At 47.0% G+C, this 18,518-nt stretch overlaps 1 protein-coding gene across 5 annotated transcripts; it reads left to right on the forward strand.

The window, feature by feature from the left end:
* The first annotated feature begins 1,103 nt into the window (after window positions 1-1,103).
* LOC121588851 (myelin transcription factor 1-like) lies at window positions 1,104-18,248 on the forward strand. Of its 5 annotated transcripts, none has more exons than XM_041907283.1 (14): window positions 1,104-1,522; window positions 6,673-7,391; window positions 8,344-8,416; window positions 8,492-8,532; window positions 8,618-8,806; window positions 8,901-10,032; window positions 11,526-11,728; window positions 11,827-12,034; window positions 12,121-12,312; window positions 12,394-12,456; window positions 12,552-12,700; window positions 12,763-12,852; window positions 13,846-14,258; window positions 16,109-18,248. In XM_041907283.1, exons 2-14 carry the CDS (start codon window positions 6,791-6,793, stop codon window positions 17,120-17,122), a joined length of 4,368 nt encoding a protein of 1,455 aa, XP_041763217.1. In that variant the 5' UTR covers window positions 1,104-1,522; window positions 6,673-6,790; the 3' UTR covers window positions 17,123-18,248. The 5 variants fall into 5 exon arrangements, with proteins under 5 accessions (XP_041763217.1, XP_041763225.1, XP_041763232.1 ...); XM_041907291.1 differs by having other exon boundaries at window positions 16,112-18,248; XM_041907298.1 differs by having other exon boundaries at window positions 12,148-12,312.
* Window positions 18,249-18,518: the final 270 nt, after the last annotated feature.

An 18,518-nucleotide genomic window follows, 5' to 3' on the forward strand; every position in this document is an offset into this window, starting at 1 on the left:
CAGCACGCACTGCGAGAGCCCGTGGCGAGCTGCCTTGCTGCGCGTGCCGACACGCTCGCAACGCGTTCCGTGGCGACTCCCCGGTTTGTGGCGCGCGTAAAAAGGCGTATCCCAATTGGAGCCACCTTCGCCTGCCATTTGCCAGGGAACGGGAGCCTTCGCCGTGCAACCGGCCAAACAGCGGGCCCGCAACTTCCCCTTTTACAGGCGGGCGCCTCCCACGTGCGCCTGCGCGTATGCAATCCGTTCCGCCCGCAGTACGTGCCAAGGTGGGCCCACCGTGCGCCACGTGTTGTCTCGCTCGTTCGCGGGAAAATGCATCAACGGTCCACCCACCCGCACAGATCGCTGGCCACGGTCGCGAAGGGCACGGGCGGGCAGGCACGGAACCTGTAGCTTGCGAGGACTTGGGATCGTTCCTTTGGCAGCTGCAGTTCTGCCATCTTTCTTTTTATTCTTTCTTAGTGTGCATTAAACCGACCAAAGACGGTGGAGGGTGTCACTGAAGGGGGATGCAGTTTGTCCGTCCAGGAAGGATTTCGCTTCGAAAGCGTGTAATTCCTCTTCGCACCTAAAATTGCGGCAAGCCGTTTGGAAAGGGGATGACAGAGGGGAAGCAGCCCTGCATTGGGAATGTCCTCTTGCCACGCTCACCGTAATGCACCGATATCCCACCGGTGCACCGAGGCGGGAAGGCATCAACGGGCCAAACCAATCGCACGTCACCGCCCAGCAGAGCAGCTTGCACCGGAGATCGGTCGTCCCCACGCCGCAAAAGGCAACACCTCCCACTTGAACGGAAAGGGCCGTCCTAACGAGGCGTCCGCATCCAGCCGGTTCGGCCCCATTCCGGCGCAGGGGAAGGCGCGCGCGCCCGACAATCGGCCATCGTCGGGTCCCGAACCCGAGCCCTGCAGGATGCTGCAGTCGGCCGTTTGGGAAGCGACAGTGAGACAGAGCGAGAGCGCGTGTGAAAGCAGTGCTAACAAGCGGCACTTCACCTCCACTCCGCCCCACAGCCGAGTGATCCGAGCGTCGGGCGACGGCGTTCGGGTCGGGCGGTTTCGAGGATTCCTTCGCCCGCCTGGCAGACTGCAGCAGTACGCCTTCCGAGCACGGTGCAGACAGGAGTGTAGCCGACGACGGTTTGTCACACGCGTACGCGCCTGAACGCCAGCAGCTTTTGTGCCTACGCGCGTGGTTGTGGGTGTGCGTGTGCGTGGGTTCTGTGTGTGTGTGGTGTGTATTGGCAACGTGTAGGCCCCGCACGGTGTTGAACGTTTTGCCGTGTTGTGACGTGTGGGTGACGCTTTTCGGCCCAATTTCTGTGCCGCTTATCGGAACGGAAAACGATAACGGGCACGACCGGGACACGCTCTGGGCTTGGATTCTTTCCGGCAGTGCAAAGAAGTGGCAGTGCATAGAACTTCTTCGACAAGCTAGCAGCAGAAGGTGTAGCAAGTGTAGCAGGTGTCCCTGGAGGTGGCAAAACACTCGTGCACTAACGAGAGACGCGCACTAGGTGAGTAAGTGCTGTTTGTGTGTGTACGTGAGCGTGAGTGTGTGTTAGTGGGGGAGGGGGAGTTTTTTGTTATTGTTCGTTCGTTGTGCCCCAAAGACTTAGGTGTGGTGCAGGTGGACAATTAAAAAAAAAACAACACAATACTTTCACATCTACGGGACAAAATTGACAAAATTGAGTGCTAGTGCACCGAGCAGTGCTTACAGCAGGTGCAAACTACAGAAAGGACATCAAGCAAAGGCACCCCGAAGCACGGCCAAACTGTAATTGTATCGCGTTCACAGGATCGCTGCGTGTAAGCGACTGCGGCCCGAACACCTATCAACCAGAGCTACCAATGGCTTAATATCATCAAACAATTAGTGTGTACAGCACGCTCGACAGGCTCGTCCGTGGAGACACGTCGCTTGTGCCTGCACCTTGCTAGTGTATGTGCATACTCGCCAAGCAAAGGGGCTGGCTGCTCTGCAAGGAAGTGTTTGTAGCTACTTGCGTCACATACACACCTATCAACCAGTCGTTGGCAGCAGTCGTAATAGCATTAAACCGCTAGCTAGTCTTTCTATTGAACCTCCTTTTGGCATTCTTTCAGCTGTGAGCAATCGCTTAAATCTGTGCACTACTGAATTTATTTATTTGTTTTTTTTTGGGTTTTTTTTTTAGGTCTATCAGTAATTCCAGTTTTACCCATTATTCCGACTGATCGAGTCTGTAGATTGCGTGAAAAATATCTTTACTGAAAAAAACCTACAGACGACCCAATGTTCGCTGTGGATATCTGCAAAACACGTACTGGAGTTTCTTTCTTCACTCGCTGTAGGGCAAAGAAACAGCCTAATGAATCGCTCAAGCTACTACTGCACCACAAATGAGCTGTAAAGTGAACATCCAGCACGTGTGGCATTGTGTTGTGCCCGTTCGGAAATTGCGCGCGTCTCCGACGACGGCAGCATGTGGGCGCATACGTTTCTTAGCGACTAGCACAAATGAGCCAAAATTCTTCACGTCGACAGCAAACGCTTCCAGGCTAGGCTGGCTCACTTCTCTCCCCTCTGCTCTTTTTAGCATTCGGCATGTTTGCCCTTTTTCCCCGACCGCACCGAGGGCCGGGAATCACGTAGTCCCTGTTTGCAGTGATTAAACACAAACACACACGCATACAAAGGGTTGGTGATAAAAAGATGCTCCCTCCGGTAGTCGATTCCCCCAGTTCCCTACCACTCACACACACGTATGCTTAGTGGGTTATTCATGTTGGGAAAATCGAAGACATTTGCCATCGTGATTTTTATCTCGCAATGCCTGGAACAAAGGCCCCGAACCAAGAATCTATACTCCAGTTGGTTGGTTTAACTGGTTTTGGCTCTGGTATTGTGTTTCCGAACAAATGCGTGTTTGGGGAACAAACGGTAGGGAGAGGGAGTATGAGCAAGAATTTTGGGAAAATTTCATAACGAGTCCTGGACCGTCATCCGACTCCGACGGGCAAAAAAAAAGACCGAACCACATTGGCCAAAGCCCAGTGTCACTCGAACGGTCGTCCTCCAGTTTGGAAAGTAGAATTTTGAAATTTGCTCTCGTTGAACGGTAAAAACGGTACCGTGCGTGCCCACATACCGGACAGTACATAGGTCAGTGCGCGGCATTCGGCCCCACTAGTCCTTTAAGGTTTCGGCTTTGGAGATGGCTTTGGCACCTTTGTCCTGCACCACCTGTTTCCCTTTCGGCCCTGAGTACACCCGGCCGACCCACACCAACCCCCATGGGAGGGGGGTGAACTGGAATTACTTACCATTAGAGGTTGTGGTGCGTGAAATGTGTAGACCACCCGCACCCCCCAGTGTAGCGGAAGAAAGTGATTGCCGCCGAAAAAACGGCCCCCTGGTTATACACCCTCGCCAATGACAAAAATCCCAACATACCTGCGAAAATGGTTTGAAAGGGATGGGAAGGGAAAATTAAAACTCCCACCCTCGCACATCCCCCGTACGAGAGAGCTAACACTGATTGACACTTTTGCTCGGGCTGGGGCTGGAAGCGAGGTTGGGTGTTGTCGGGGAGGGCTACTGCTTTTCTTCTCATTATTTAAATTCACTCTGACCAATGCGTGTGTGTGTGAGTGTTTGTGTGTGGGATGAGAGCATTTGTGTGTGCTTTGATTTTAAAAAGGGATCAAAATGTATTTTAATATTACATGCACCGTTTTCATCGACATGCTTGCTCTAGGCCATCTGCTGAAATACCTCGTTACGGTCAAATATTTGACGACAGTTAGAGTGCTTAAAGAAGGTTGCTTATTAGTGAGATGTATGTGTTTGTGTCTCTAATTCCATCCCATTTTCATACAAATTTGAGAGGAATAGGAATATGTTTTCAAATAGAATATACTGTTTAAGGAAACGATTTTATTTTTTTTTAAATAGATAAAAATTATTTTGCAACATATCCTGGAATAAAATAAACCCATCGAAACGCTTAAAATGTTTCTCGACCATAACAATTGCAAGACTAAATATTCTAATATAATGCTATTGTGAATTTAAAGTAGGAGCAAATTACCAAACAGTCGTTTAATTTTTTACTCGTTCCGAAATACATTTACCACCTTAGAAACACGTGTTACTTTGATTATATGTCAATATAAGCATCGATTCAATAATAATTTAACAACCGATTGCGAGTTTTGTGCAGGGAACAAATAACTAACGCATTCTGTTGGCTAGTAAATCATTCCTTAAGGTCTTTACTATTAGACAAAAATCGTTCACTTCGTCAATGTCGTAGTAACCGCTAGATCTCACAACGTTCGCAATTAATATGCGTCTTATGCGTACCGTCGTTGTAATCGCGCATGTTATGGCGCTTACGGTCGGCCGGCGCTATTAAGCTTTTGTCGTCAATCTTCTGGAATTTTATTGCTTCTAAATCCCCGCCAAAACATCCGCTCCCCTCCACTCTTTTTGTTGAATACTTCGTGTATTTCTATGGAGCTTCATTATACCTCAAAAATACGTTACATATTGCGAATTATGGTAAACTCTCTATAAGATTCAAAATAACACAACTAAATTTCTAAATCTCGCTTGAACCCATGATAACCAAAGTGAATTAAAGAGATCAGGTGGTGGAATCAGGATTTTGACAATCCATCACTTGACGTAAGGTTCCCAGGATTCAAACTATTGTCTACTTTTTTTTTTAACTTGTTCATATATTTTATCTACAACTTTTTTCAATTAAATATACTTAATATACTTATTTTGGGCTTTGTGAGTTCTTATTTTACATTAGAAACATAAACTGAACACAAGTATTTCAGTAAACAATCATAGTTGGAGGGTTTTTTTTGTGAATTTATTGTGTAGTTTATTGTGTTTTCGACATATTTAAGGATAGCAACTATAAAATCTTTTATTTAATATATTTTTACACTTATTCCTATTCATCTACGACACACGTGGAAAAAAGTCAGATTGGTACTTCTTAATTACCTGATTTTAGATTTCGTTTCCAAAACTGAGTCATCAACTCTTTCGATAACATGACCCATTTTTAATTCCTGCAAAATCAATAATCATACAAAAAGGGACTTAATAACCATGAAATCTGTTCTCTTAGTTATGTTTTGTTAGCGAAAACCAATAGATAACGGGTTTAAAATGACTTAAGGTCTCTCACATGTGGCGATCCGCCAAAGGCCCGCCTTTTACATCACCTGATCTCTTTAATCCACCTTGCTAGTACCAAAAGAATATCTTCATCTGTTCTCATTAATTGTACGAATGTCTTTGGCCCAATCATTCCTATTCTTTTCCTTGTAATAACTTTGTAATGGCTTGTTCTATATTTTAAATTTTTATTTGTTTTTGTTTCTAAATTTTGTTCATAATTTCCTACAGTCCTGCAGTAATTTGCAAATCACATTTCACTTAAAAAATAGGGATTACCAAAGAGATAAATTGAAACAAGTAGTATATGTGTTTACGTGGTTTTGTTTCCAAGGCATTAGATTCAGGGTATCAATGTGAGACGATTTGCTACTTAAAAAATAGTTTTGTTATTTTTCCAAAAACTTTCTGAGTCATTGTTATTTTGTTGATGAATGTCGTTTGTATTGTCCTTCAAACCAGGATGTTTTTTTTTGCGCTGACGATATTCAAGTATTTTTAACCCTTTCAACTTTCGACTTGCTACAGATTTCTTATAATATTTAATTATATCCTCAACGGCGTATATTTATGTCGTATCATCCAATTTTTGCGGAAACAAAGACAATTATGAACACAAATTTAATACATGCAAAAAAATTTAACAATACTGGAGGATGTTTTCAGAAATAGTAGTATTTTATAACATAAGGCTCCCTACATTTGTAGAAATGTTAAGACCGGAATTAAAAAAACTTGAATTCAACAAAACATGCGAAGGCTATGAGTCTATTCGTAAATTATATAGAACTTATAGAAAACAAACAGATATTTGAGGTATCGGATAAAAATGAACTTAAAGCTTTGATAGGATAATTAGTAGATAAGAACCTTCTATTGTATTGTTTTAATAAAAAAAATCCACACAAAGGAATTAGGTGTAGGTTTGGATACTAAGCTCAGCTTTTAGGAGCATCTTCTCTACATTGTCTCGAAAGCATACTTAACATTAGGATTTTTAGGATGAATGGCATTGGATTTTACCAATCTCACGTGTTCCAAAGTTGACGAATCGCTCAAACACCCTTCATTGGTTCTATCCTAACCCTTTATAATGATGTCTCCTCTCTCCTTTCTGATGCTGGGTCTTATTATCCTACTTGTTCCCTTTGCTCCCATCCCTACTGAATTTAATGCATTATCAATTCTTACACTGCTCGTGCCTTTTATAATCATACACATTTTTTCAATTTTTATCAATTTTTGAAGTAACCCTCCTCCCCCCGCATTTCCTATAGAATAATTTGAATGTTTTGATAGCTGTTTGGAAACTCTTGAACTAAATTTCATTTTATTATGACACTAGTGTACTAGAAACCGTGTTTCATACTGAACTATAACTACGTTACATCGTGAAAAACTCCACCAATAAGATTTCAATAATAAATTACGTTCCTTATTCTCCACACAAAAAAAAACACGCACCGCCGTAACCGTTTCCAGCTTCCACAGAGTTCACGTGTCGTTGCGCGTTCGGCATCCCCGGCATCGCGGAAGGATGTAGGCAGCCCGAGCGGGAGGCGAAACCTTCCAACCCGGTTCGGCGGGAGCGCACCGCGCTATGCGCCAGCGATCGTCGGCCACCAGTCGCGACCCCCCGCTCCGCTCGAGCGCCGGCCTCTATGGCTCTATGGAGTCAGTGTTGCCACGCAACCGTCTAACTAGTGCCTCCACGTCCAAAACCAGCGGCGGCAGTACGCAGTACAGTGTAGCAACAGCAGCAGCCCCACCACCAGCACACTTCCGGCCGGCAAGCGGCAGTGTTATGCATGATCACTCCCGCGCCGACAGTCGGATATCGCACCAGAGTCTTAGCAGCAGCATCGTCAGCAGTAGCAGCAACAACAACAACAACAACAACAACAACAACAACAACAACAGCAACAACAACAACGGCCACAGTAGTGCCACCAACCCAACCCGAACGCCAAAACACGCCGGTCTAAAGTCGGTGGAGCAGCGAGCTCGCAACAAGATCAGTCCCGGGCCGGAGAACGCTGTCACTAGTTCCACCTCGACACCGGGCGCGTCCCATCGAGCGGGCCCGACCGCACCGAGCAGCAGCAGCAGTAGCGCGCGGGCGCCTTTGGCATCGTCCGGCACGGAACCGGACAATCTCGCCGGCTACCGCCGCTACAGCACCTACACAGCCGGGTTGAAAGGTAAGGTTTCGCTCCTCATTATCGCAGCAATTTTCCTGTCCCACTGTCGGCGCGTTGACAGTGGGTTTCCCTCGTTGTTACAGCCAAGCAGTGCGGCGGCTCTCATAGCACAGGCCGTCCAAGAGCATCGCTCGAGAATGTGGCCTGGAGTGGCATTATCCCCATCCTCTAAGCAACGTTGAGTTCGTAATCCTCAAAAATCCTCTCGGGGATTTGGCAGGTTCATTGCCAGTGTTCGGTCGGTCAGTCAAGAGGAGGCTCTCCGTGCCGACCGAGCCCTGCTGGACAACATTCCACCCTCTGTGTGTGTGTACATCCCTCACGGCACACGACACGACAGAGTGTGGAGTTGATTTTTTCTCACACATTTTAACCGTACCCCTAGCCGGTGGCCCATTTCTGTCCCTGTCCCTGTTTGGAAACTTCCTTAATAAGCTCCGACAACTCCGACAATCAGATTCCAGCAGCAGCAGCTAACCACCCCCGCCCAAGCGTGCTCCGGAGGGTGGGAAAATTCCCTTTTCCCGTTTTTAAAAACTACGTGCTTGGAATTTTTGCACACAGCATTCGGCACAGCCCAGGGCCTGGGGTTTCATCCCGAAGGGCAGACGGGGTTGGAGAATTTGTTGCAAAAATGTTTCCCGCATCTGCTGCTCGTAGCGTTGCGCCGGGGGTTGGCGGGATACCATGTAGTGGTCTTTTTCTTGAGCAATGTTCGGTAGACCGTTTTTTTCTTCTCTTCATCTTCTGTTTGTTTTGTTTCGCTCCCCGGGAAGAGTCTTTTGCTGATGACTTGCCTTTAATTAGTACGGATGCGGATAGGTATCAAAGCAAACTTTACATCCTTGATTGCGATCGACGCAAGGATTCGTCGCGTCGCTCTCTCCCTCTTTCCGTGTTGAAATGTGACTTCTTTTGATGTTTGCCCCCGGTTTTTTGGCGTTCTTTGCAGAATCGAGCAAGTGTCCCACTCCGGGCTGCGTCGGGCTAGGGCACGTTACCGGACTCTATTCACATCATCGCAGGTAGGTTGAGTACCGAGGCACTACTGGCCCAGACACTAATGCACTCGACTCCATATCCTGCCTCCTCCTCAACAGCTTGTCCGGATGTCCACGGCGTGATAAAGTGTCGTCTGAGTGTAAGTGTTGCTTGCCCCTTCCCAGAAGTTGCCCCGTTTCGTTGCTTCCTAACACACGCTCTTGTCTTTCTGTCCCGGTCCGTAGTATTAGCGCTTCACGAAACAATACTGAAATGTCCGACGCCCGGGTGTAACGGTCGCGGACACGTCAGTGCGGGGCGCAATTCGCACCGAAGCCTGTCCGGCTGCCCGAAGGCAGCGGCCAGCAAGGCAGCAGCACGCGAGCTCAAGTACCAGAATGGTTTGCTCTTTCGTCAGAAGCTACACACGGCAGGTTGGTAGACATCATAATCACGCACTCACACACACACAAACAATTTTCCATGATGCCATGCTTTTATCTATCCGTCGTTGCTTTGCCGGTGCAGTTTTAAACTATCAGCAATTGGGCGAGTACCATTCGGCACTGGCAGTGTCGGCGGATGACGAAGTAGCAGCACGCGACAGTAGCGTACCGCGACAGCACGCACCGACCGAAGCGGCCAGAGTCAGGCAACCCGAACCGGCCGCCGACAGCCGGCTGGTGAAGGATCTTAGCAGTAAGCATATCGGCGCGCCCGAACCGGATAGCGACCAGTCGCGTCCCAGCTCGGACGGAGGCAGCCCACCGGCACCGGTGATCAAGACGGAGCGGCAGGACGACACCGGCCACACTACTAGCACCGCTACCACCGGCGAGCAATCGTCCTCCGGCAGCAGAATGCTCGAGAGCAGCTACGGCCGCGATCAAGATCTTGCCCGGTACGGGCAGATCGGCGATGCGCGCCACCAGCACCAGCACCAGTATACGACGGCCCATTACGACGCCAGCCAGACCCTCCCGGCGGCCAGCGGCTCGTACGATCTTGGCACCTACACGACCCGCGGCTACGATACCGGCGCCTTCGAGCGGTACGACACCGCCGGGTACGGCATGCAGAAGAGCTTCATGTACGGCTCCGTCTACCAGCCAGTACAGTCCACACTCGACGACTACACAGCGGTGGGGCTATCGGCCAATACCGGACCGACCATACCGCCGGTCGGTACGGTGGGCGCCGCGGCTCAGCAGCAGGACGCGATGCTGCCGCCGCCCGGTCCACCGCTGCTCAAGGTGGAGATGCCGGACGAGAACAGCTCGTCGACCGAACCTATCTACCCGCGGCCCGTCTATCACTATGAACAACCGGGCGGCTGCGCTGCCAGCCCGGTCCATCCACCCGGCTACTCCGCGATCAATCTCAGCGTCAAGGTGACGTCCAGCGAGGGCACGCTGCGGGCGGTCGGTTCGCCCGGTGCGACACCGCCCACTGGCGAGCGGCCACCGGCCACCGATCACTCGCCGAACGGTGTGTCCTCCTCGAACGGGCAGCTGGCGGTAAACGGCGCCAAGGACGAGTCGGACACGCAGCTCAGTCCCAAACCCGGCACCAGCCCGAATCACATCAAGGCGAACAGTCCACACATACCGAGCCCCCAGGGACATACGCTTGATCTGAGCGTTAGCCGACTGCCGAACAGGTACATTTGATGCGAGATTATTATTATTATTGCTTATTAGTCAATCTTAAACGGACCATATGGTCTAATTAAGTTGGATTAATTAAGATGTTCTTTGAAGCACTGGGTTGAGATGTTAAAGTCAAAGCAATCCGAAACAGTATTAAACACAACCGACATGCGGAACATAGAGTCGCAGAGATGCATTTTTTCTTCATTACTTAATTTGGCCCGGTGACAGAGTTTTGTACGATAGATTCGGGAGTATTGAATAACAGATCGTGGCTCCATTTCAGGAACTAATACTGCTCTCTTTTAAAATTCGGGCCTTGAATAGTATCTTAATCTGTTGAGATCATTCAAGTCCACTCAGTTGTTTTCCTATTAGATTTCTCAACTCAACTCAGACGACTTAACTAACAACATGTTCATTCTGTGTTTAAACATCTTAGGGACCTTTGCCCTAAGCAACGATTGACTATCTGGCTGCGTGGTACTTGATAAGTATCAAAAGCCTGTATAGCCCTGTTTCAGATACTGTTTTGTATGAATGTTGCCGCGAAGAACCACTCAACAGCGTCCATCCATTTAATTATGGTTTTAGTTTGTATCGTTCTTTCTGTTCTTCTCGAAGCATTCAAAACATGGTAAGCTTTGCATTTCTCATAGTCAAAGCGACTACCATTGTATGGATGTAAACTAAACAAAAAGCATCCAAGTAGTCGCTGGAAAGTAACGCTGATCAGCCTTTAGTAGAGTAACTCTACATTATCATTAGTAAATCTACGATGGATCGATACGATTCAATTGGACCAGTGGCCTCCATTGGTTTGCGAAAGATTTGTTTTTCTTTTTATTAATAGAAAGGCTTGTTACAATACATTTCTGTTATTTTTTTTGCAACAGTTAACATTTCCTACAGATTTTTCTAGAAACATAATATTAAATATAGTTTTGATCAAAAAGCTTTGAACTTAGTTTACTAAACATATGCATTTAATATATGTGGGCCGCGGCAAATATATCCTCAAACATAAGGGATCCGTGATCCTAAAAAGTTGGAGAGCACTAGCTTAGACCATACCTCAATGGATGAGGTCCAAGATAAAGTGAGTTGAATTTAAGAATAGAGCGAACCAAAGATGAGAAAAAAGCTCTTAAACATAATGGATCAATCAAGTCGTTGGCATTCCTGAGGATGAATCCTAAAATATGATTGGCCTTGTCATCTGATTGATAGTGGTCATCAAAGTTGAGCTTAGAGTAGCGTTCCAAGAACTTGGATGACATAATTACGAGCTACCTGATTATGGTTAAGGAAATAGGCGTAAACTACCGGATAATGTTTGCGATTGAAACAGTTATCGACACAGTAACAATGCAATGAGTTTTGCACTACTACCATAATTATTTAAGCTATTATCGACTCATTAAGACATTTTAAGACCCTATTCTACACATTTTAATATCATCAACAAGTGATATTTTTTCTATTGTGTCTGTGTTTGACGTAGCTCCACAAGTCCACAGTACCACCAGGATGCCGGTACCGCGGCAACGAACGCTCGATCGCCCCCAACAGAACCAGTCGACTTCAGTGGCCCCCCAAGGCCACTCAGCTTTGGCTTCATGGGACCGCCGGGGCCGGGGTACAGCCGAGAGTCGACGCCGGACAGTGCCGCTTCCCACTATCTCGACGGCTACCGGGATCATACTGGTGAGTTTTCGTATACTCCAGTACGCCTAACACGTATGAAATCTGTGTAGCAAAAGCGGCAGCTTAATCGAACGCGTACGCCCTTCGTTCTCCCACAGGCTACAGTCCTCATCCGGGCTACGGGATGGTGGAGTACGCAAACGGCTATCCCGGCTACGGTTCCAACTATCAGGCCTGCCCTCCGTACGGTGCGTCCCTCGGCCCGTACTCGTCCGTGCCGGGTGCGGGCTACTCGTCGAGTGGGTCCTGCTACGCGATGCCTCCACCATCGCACATACCGTCGCACGATAAGCTGCTAAAGGATGGGTGAGTAGCCCTCGCACAGGACAGTGGACATATACACACGCTTACTAACACGCCAGGCCGTACCGTACTTACGGGTTTCGTTCCAGCTTGTCTGGACTTTCGCGCACCGACAGACAGTACCACTCGAACACGCAGGAGCTCAAGTGTCCGACGCCGGGCTGTGACGGTTCCGGACATGCCACCGGTAACTACTCCTCCCACCGCAGCCTGTCCGGATGTCCGCGGGCAACCAAACCGAAGAGCAAGCCCCGCGACGGCCAAGAATCCGAACCGCTTAGGTAAGGCAGCAGGGTGACGGGGATCGTGATTGGAGAGGAGCCTACTGAGATATTTTCTTTCGCTTCTCTTTTCGCTCCCAGATGTCCCATTCCAGGCTGTGATGGTTCTGGACATTCGACGGGAAAATTCCTCTCCCATCGCAGGTACGTAAAACGCGGTACGGTTGCGCTTTCCTTCGTGCGCAGTGTGTGCTCACTCGAACGTTTGGCTCTTTTACTCTTCCCCTCTCCTCGCACAGTGCGTCCGGCTGTCCGATTGCGAACCGGAATCGTATGCGCGTCATGGATTCGGGAGTTCCCAGCTCGGCGGACCTCCAGCCACAACACTCGGCCAAACTTGGCTCGATGAAGTTTGACGGCGTGTCAAATTCGACCAACGGCTGTGATGGTGAGTTCGCACACGCATAAACCTTCTGCTAGGTATCTTTATTTCCTTGACCTTCGTTCCAGCGCTCACTAACTCGCTTGGTCAGGGCATCAAGAAGGCAAAATACTCGGAGGAACATCTAAGCGACGGAGGATATGGAAAACCATTTTCCGGTAAGTCGGAAGAATTAAAAAAGTGACAGTAATAGATATGTTAAAAAAAATGTTAACCATGCGAGGCATTATTTCACACTGCTGATATAGTTTCCGATTCGTCAGCTCGAGAGCACAAACACTACCCAACCGATAAAGATGCCTTTAACACTTTGAGTGCCATAACTATCCTATATGATAGCCTGTTATGTTTCATGGGGGCCATGGCTATCATACCATAACTATATGGTGGGAACTTTTCCAAATTTTTCGCAAATCGCGAAAAACTACTGTCCATTATGATAACCAGAGACTACTGATTTTAATTCTTAATATCTTGTAAAAGATAAGGCGTATTATTATGAAATTTTGTAACAAAATCAACAAAATATTAAATATTAGTACATGTGTACGGTTTTTGATTTTGTTGTTTTTCCCCTTCTTATCGAATAATTCATTGATACTCACAAATGGTAAAAATCAAGAATATAAATGCAAATTACAATACATTCGATCTATAAAGTTTAGCTACATATATTTTAGCTATAATTTGAATTTTAAAACCATCTAACATACAGTCAATATTAGTTAAAATATGCTCTAAATGTCAAAATACGTTGTATACATGATCGCTATTTCATTTTCATCAATAAAAACATCATGTTAAAAACAAATTCTATACAATACATTAAATTATTAAATTAAATTAAATTAACTTAAAATTGTTTTAAAATCATTATTTGCATTACCTTTCAGTTTGTTTATGGTGAATTATACTTCTCAGGGGGCCATGGTTATCATATTTTATAATAAAAAAAAATGTAAACAATAAGTGTTTGGCCCCCAGCGAAACATAAAAAAAAATGGTCTAGCACTAAAAGTGTTAAAAGATATTCTATAAGAAACATCTTCTGTGGAGCAATTTGCATACTATCGGGTAGACTTTGCTTTTTTTTCTCTCGTTCTAAACTCGTTCTCACCGATTGTAAATTTATCTTTCAATCACACACACAGCCATGTCCGACCTGGTGATGACGCACTCGCCGGATCACGACACGCGCAATGGTGGCAATACGGCGAACAACCTGCCGAACGGAGCGATCGGACCATCACAGGGCGCACTATCGCCCAGCTCCTCAATGTCCCTTTCCCACCTGCGGTCCGGCACGCGTATGCAGGACCCGACCGCACAGCAGCAGCAGCAGCAGCAGCAGGGTGAACAGCGAGTCGGCAGCGATGGGACGGCGGGCGTGGGCAGCGGCGAGAGCGGTGGTGCTGGTGGGTCATCCGGAGCCGGCGAAGACCTGCTGTCGCTCGAGGCGGAGATATCCGAGCTGCAGCGGGAGAACGCCCGCGTCGAGTCGCAGATGCTCCGGCTGAAGACCGACATTACCGCAATGGAGACGCAGCTTAGCCACGCCGAACGGGTACGTAAGCTAAGGTTGGTTGAAACGAGCTTGATTCGTTAAACACGACTTTCGGATCGGTGAGTGCGGGATGCGTAAGACAAATTTTTGTTTTTGTTTTTTTTTTTAGTTTTTTAGTTTTTTTTAGTTATTGTTTTCATTGTTATTTTGGTTCGCGGTCCTTCGACACTCGTTTCTTTTTGCACTTCCTCTTTTTTTGCTAATCTCTTTTTTTTTCGCCGTTTTGCGGTGTGTCTAGCACCATAACATTCCCTCACACACCTCCCTCGTACGCTCGAGCCGAGCGAAAGATTTGTACTCCGACAAACAAGCAGGCTACCAACCCCTTTCGCTCGTCCGTTGACGACAAATCAAATTCAATAAAGCCATAAAAAAGCAACCAACATAAATAAACGTCCCCCCGTTGATACGATCGCTCATAAAACGGTTTTCGTTGCCCATGCTCTGCGCCACGGGGTCGAGTGTGCTGGATCGTCGAGCTGGTTCTCCCCCTGCTAGCGATTTTTGTTTTTATTACTCCATTCGTTCGACATTCGAGTTTTGCCGGCACCAGCTCACGTCACACAGTGACCGCTATTTTTCCCCCTTCAATTTGTCTTCCCGTTGCTTTTGATTCGATACTAAATGCCCAAACATTCTTCCTCTGTGTGCTATGTGCTTGTTTTTTTTCTTCTCTCTTCTCGAGAGGGCAAAATAAAGCAAGCTACAACAAAGAACTCATTCCATTCACAGCAAAGAGTTGGCCGTATGAGAGAACGGTTGAATTCACTTTTTTATCGTTAATATGATGATTTTATTAGGATTTGTATGGAACAAGATAGGAGCATTTTTTGCGATTCTGTTCAGTGTTATTGCGTCAGAAGGAATCGATGAGTTCGCTTTAAAAAGCTAGATTAGTGATGTAGGTTCGCATATATTAAAGGCAGTTAGAGTTGAGCATTCATTCTTTGAAAAAAAAAATTATAGGTTACCTCAAAATGTACAAAATTCTGTAGATCAGGATATTCTTATTCAGAAAACACGGTTGTGAATACTGTAAGTTTATACTGAAGGAGTTTAAAAAACTGTGGGGAAACGATAATGAATTATTGAATTAATGACAACAAATTGGGAGAAAGAATTCAATTATTTATCAAACAACAACTTCAATTTTGTTTTGTTAGAAAAACTTTCTCTAAACCAAAACACCAAAACGTCGCACATTTTTAATTTTAACGATTAGTGGTGGGAGCTTGGAATCGGAATTACCCGATTCCGATCCCGGGTTCAGAATAAATTCCGGAGCCGACTTTGATTCCGGAATCGGATACGTTATCAGAATTGACCCGGAAATAGCTCCGGAATCAGAGTCAGTTCGAAAATTGAAATCAGGAATTTTAGAAACGAAATCGGTCTCGGAATCTCCATGAGAATGGATCGTATACAAGTAAATTTGAGATTTTAGCGGCTATTGATTCAATTATAGCTGCATAGGCCCCAAAGGCCTATTCTCATGAAGATCGAATTGATTCCGGAGCCGATTCTGGAACCAGTTCCGGAGCTGATTCTGATTCTCGAGCCTATTTCGATTTCGGATCCTGATTCCGGTGGTGATTCCAATTGCGGAGTCGATTCCGATTCTGGAGTCGATTCTAATGCTAGAGTCGGGCCTACTATCAGGAAATCGATTCCACAAATTTTCGAAACTAGTTGGAATCGTTTCCAAAACCAATACTTCATTTTTCCCATCACCACCAACGATCCTGCTAGCATTGAAATCCTTTCTTTTATTTCAATATTATTTATCTCGAACGTCTTACGCATGGTGCGGTGCGGGAAGAGATTAGTAAATGTTCCAATCCAATCCCTAGCAGGAAAACGAGACAGTTACAGGCCGTGGCAACGTAACGGGCTACTACGATCATCTGCGCAACAACGTCATAACCATGCTCGAGCACGTCAAGATACCGTCGGCCGCCAGATGCGACGGTACGCTGGCGACTCACGAGCCCCCCAACGGCCGGCTCGCTAATGGTGAAGATCCGCGACTGGCCAACGCCATCAATAGTATAAACGATAAAAATAACAACAACACCACCACTACCATCGGGAGCGGCAAGCACACGCTGCACTCCGATACCGATGGCGACGGTAACAACAATCACAGGGGAACTGAGCTCGGCCAGGATCATCTACTCGCCTCCTCCCATGGTTCCATCTGTTGCGGTGCGCTCGACAAGCGCGGGGACGAGCTGACAGGCGCCGACCCGCTTGCCAAGGACTACCAGAGATCGCTCCAGTCAACAGGCGGCGGCGGCGGAGGCGGTGGGCACGAGCATTCCGACCTGGCCCGAACGCCGGACCGCACGCACCGGGAGCCACCGTCAGAGGAGCCACCGTACGATAACTACCTGTCCAAGCTGCAGTCCCTCTGCTCCTCCCAGCCGCTCACCTCGTCCACTACCTCGCCGTCAACGGCGTCGTCCGCTGCCAACGGCGAGTCCGGCAGCCACACCTACACCACGGTCGTGTCCGCCTGCAGCCCGATGGTGACGCCCCAGCATCACCACCACCATCACCACCAGCATCACCATCTGCACTCGCACCATCATCTCGGGGCGCACGGTGCCGGTGGCGTCCCGCCTGGCCCGGCGGCCGTATCTGGCATGATGGCGCCGCACCATTACCAGCCCCAGCCGCCCCATCCGATGCACCATTTGTACGATGGGAACGGGCCGATCTACACCAACCTCGGACCGGTGCCGGATCCGCATCCACTCTACGATACGATGAAACTGTCTAGCGTGGGCGGTGGGGGTGGTGGTGGCCCTCCGGTTGGGGCTGGCGATGGGTTCATGGGGATGGCATTGCCAGCACCGATCTAAGCGGTCCGATCGTCTTGAGATTGTTCGCCAAACAACCATCCCAAGGCGATGGATTTATTGTATACGTTACGTTGTGAACAGTTCTCGATTGCGTTACCTTTGTGCATGAGTGTGTGGGTGTGTGGATGTGTGTAAAATTGAATTGATTCGTAAGGAAGGCTGGTGAGCAGGAGCGAAGCATGGTAATAACAATTTGTGCAATAGATATTTTTGTGATGTAGATTGCATACTTTTTGGGCAGAAATAATGAGCAAAATGTTTTGTTTTTTAATATACCTGTAAAACTCCTACGGACCTTTATTCGATGTGTAAGTTTCATACGTTCAGGTGCTTCGCTATGTTCAGTGTTTCTTTCTTGTGTTTCTTTTTGTAAAAAAACCCGAAAAGTATATAATTTTGGTTAAAACAAGACTGAGTTAGTGGCAGTTCCGTGATGTGGCAGCAAACATACACTGAGTTACCAACATATGCTTTACAGAGCTGCCGGATTAACGGCTGCAATGCACAACATTGTTTTACCACAGGGTACGAAGCGACGCTCCACAGGATCAGTCAGACACATATCAAAAAGCGCGAACAGACATTTAGTCCATTTTAGCGTGCCGACTGACAAACAAGAACACACGCGTTTAAAGGAAAATAAACACATACACACACTCACACTAATACATACATAATTGTAGCGCAAAACAGGGCAAAGATATCATTAGCTTCCGGTGGGTCTCGACTAACCAGCAAAGCCCAACCCATTACCGCTAATGAAGATACGAATAAAGCGATACATGTGTAACAAAGGTAGGAATGTTAGGTGCGTAAACAGAAACAAAGATATCTTGAAAATATGCTAGTGCTTGTGGTACTGTATTAGGAATACGCGTGTCGGTTGCACCCTGTGCGGTGTGGAAATAGAAATCTATCGCCATTGCACATGCACAACCACGCACGGTATGGATACGATTTTATTCGTGAGCTCGCCGCGGTATGGTTTGCCGCGAATGAAGTGTACCGCGGAGTGACGCTCTACTTCACCAGGAAAAGACAAGGGTAGTTGTTAAGGCCAACCGGTTTTATGTCATAAGTTAAAATAAATACGAGTTAAAATAAAACTGATTGTATTTGTCCCATACAGCTGTGTTTCGATGTAACGCTCGGGTAATGAGAACCAGTTTTTTATTGTTTAAAACAATTGTAAAGCTTTCAAAACATGCTAAAGCTCAAGGGTGTTTTGATGTTTTCTTACAGCTTTCAATTCGAATTCCAGAAACTTTTTTTTTGTTCATATTTAACGAAAAAAGGACTTTGTAACGCAGGATTGAAGATATTCGTTGAATGAGCTCCTGAGCTTTTTTGTGTTGTTCTAAACATATCTTTTCTGGCTGACGTCGTTGAAATTTAG

The sequence above is a fragment of the Anopheles merus genome, chromosome X, assembly GCF_017562075.2.
Source record: "Anopheles merus strain MAF chromosome X, AmerM5.1, whole genome shotgun sequence".
Lineage (NCBI taxonomy): Eukaryota > Metazoa > Arthropoda > Insecta > Diptera > Culicidae > Anopheles > Anopheles merus.

Excerpts from the sequence above, each read along its gene's own strand:
- LOC121588851 (XM_041907283.1), top strand. The coding sequence starts at position 6,791 with ATGCGCCAGCGATCGTCGGCCACCAGTCGCGACCCCCCGCTCCGCTCG. Across the intron at positions 8,417-8,491 it reads CTCTATTCACATCATCGCAG|CTTGTCCGGATGTCCACGGC; the intron begins GTAGGTTGAGTA and ends CCTCCTCAACAG. Across the intron at positions 8,807-8,900 it reads TCAGAAGCTACACACGGCAG|TTTTAAACTATCAGCAATTG; the intron begins GTTGGTAGACAT and ends TTGCCGGTGCAG.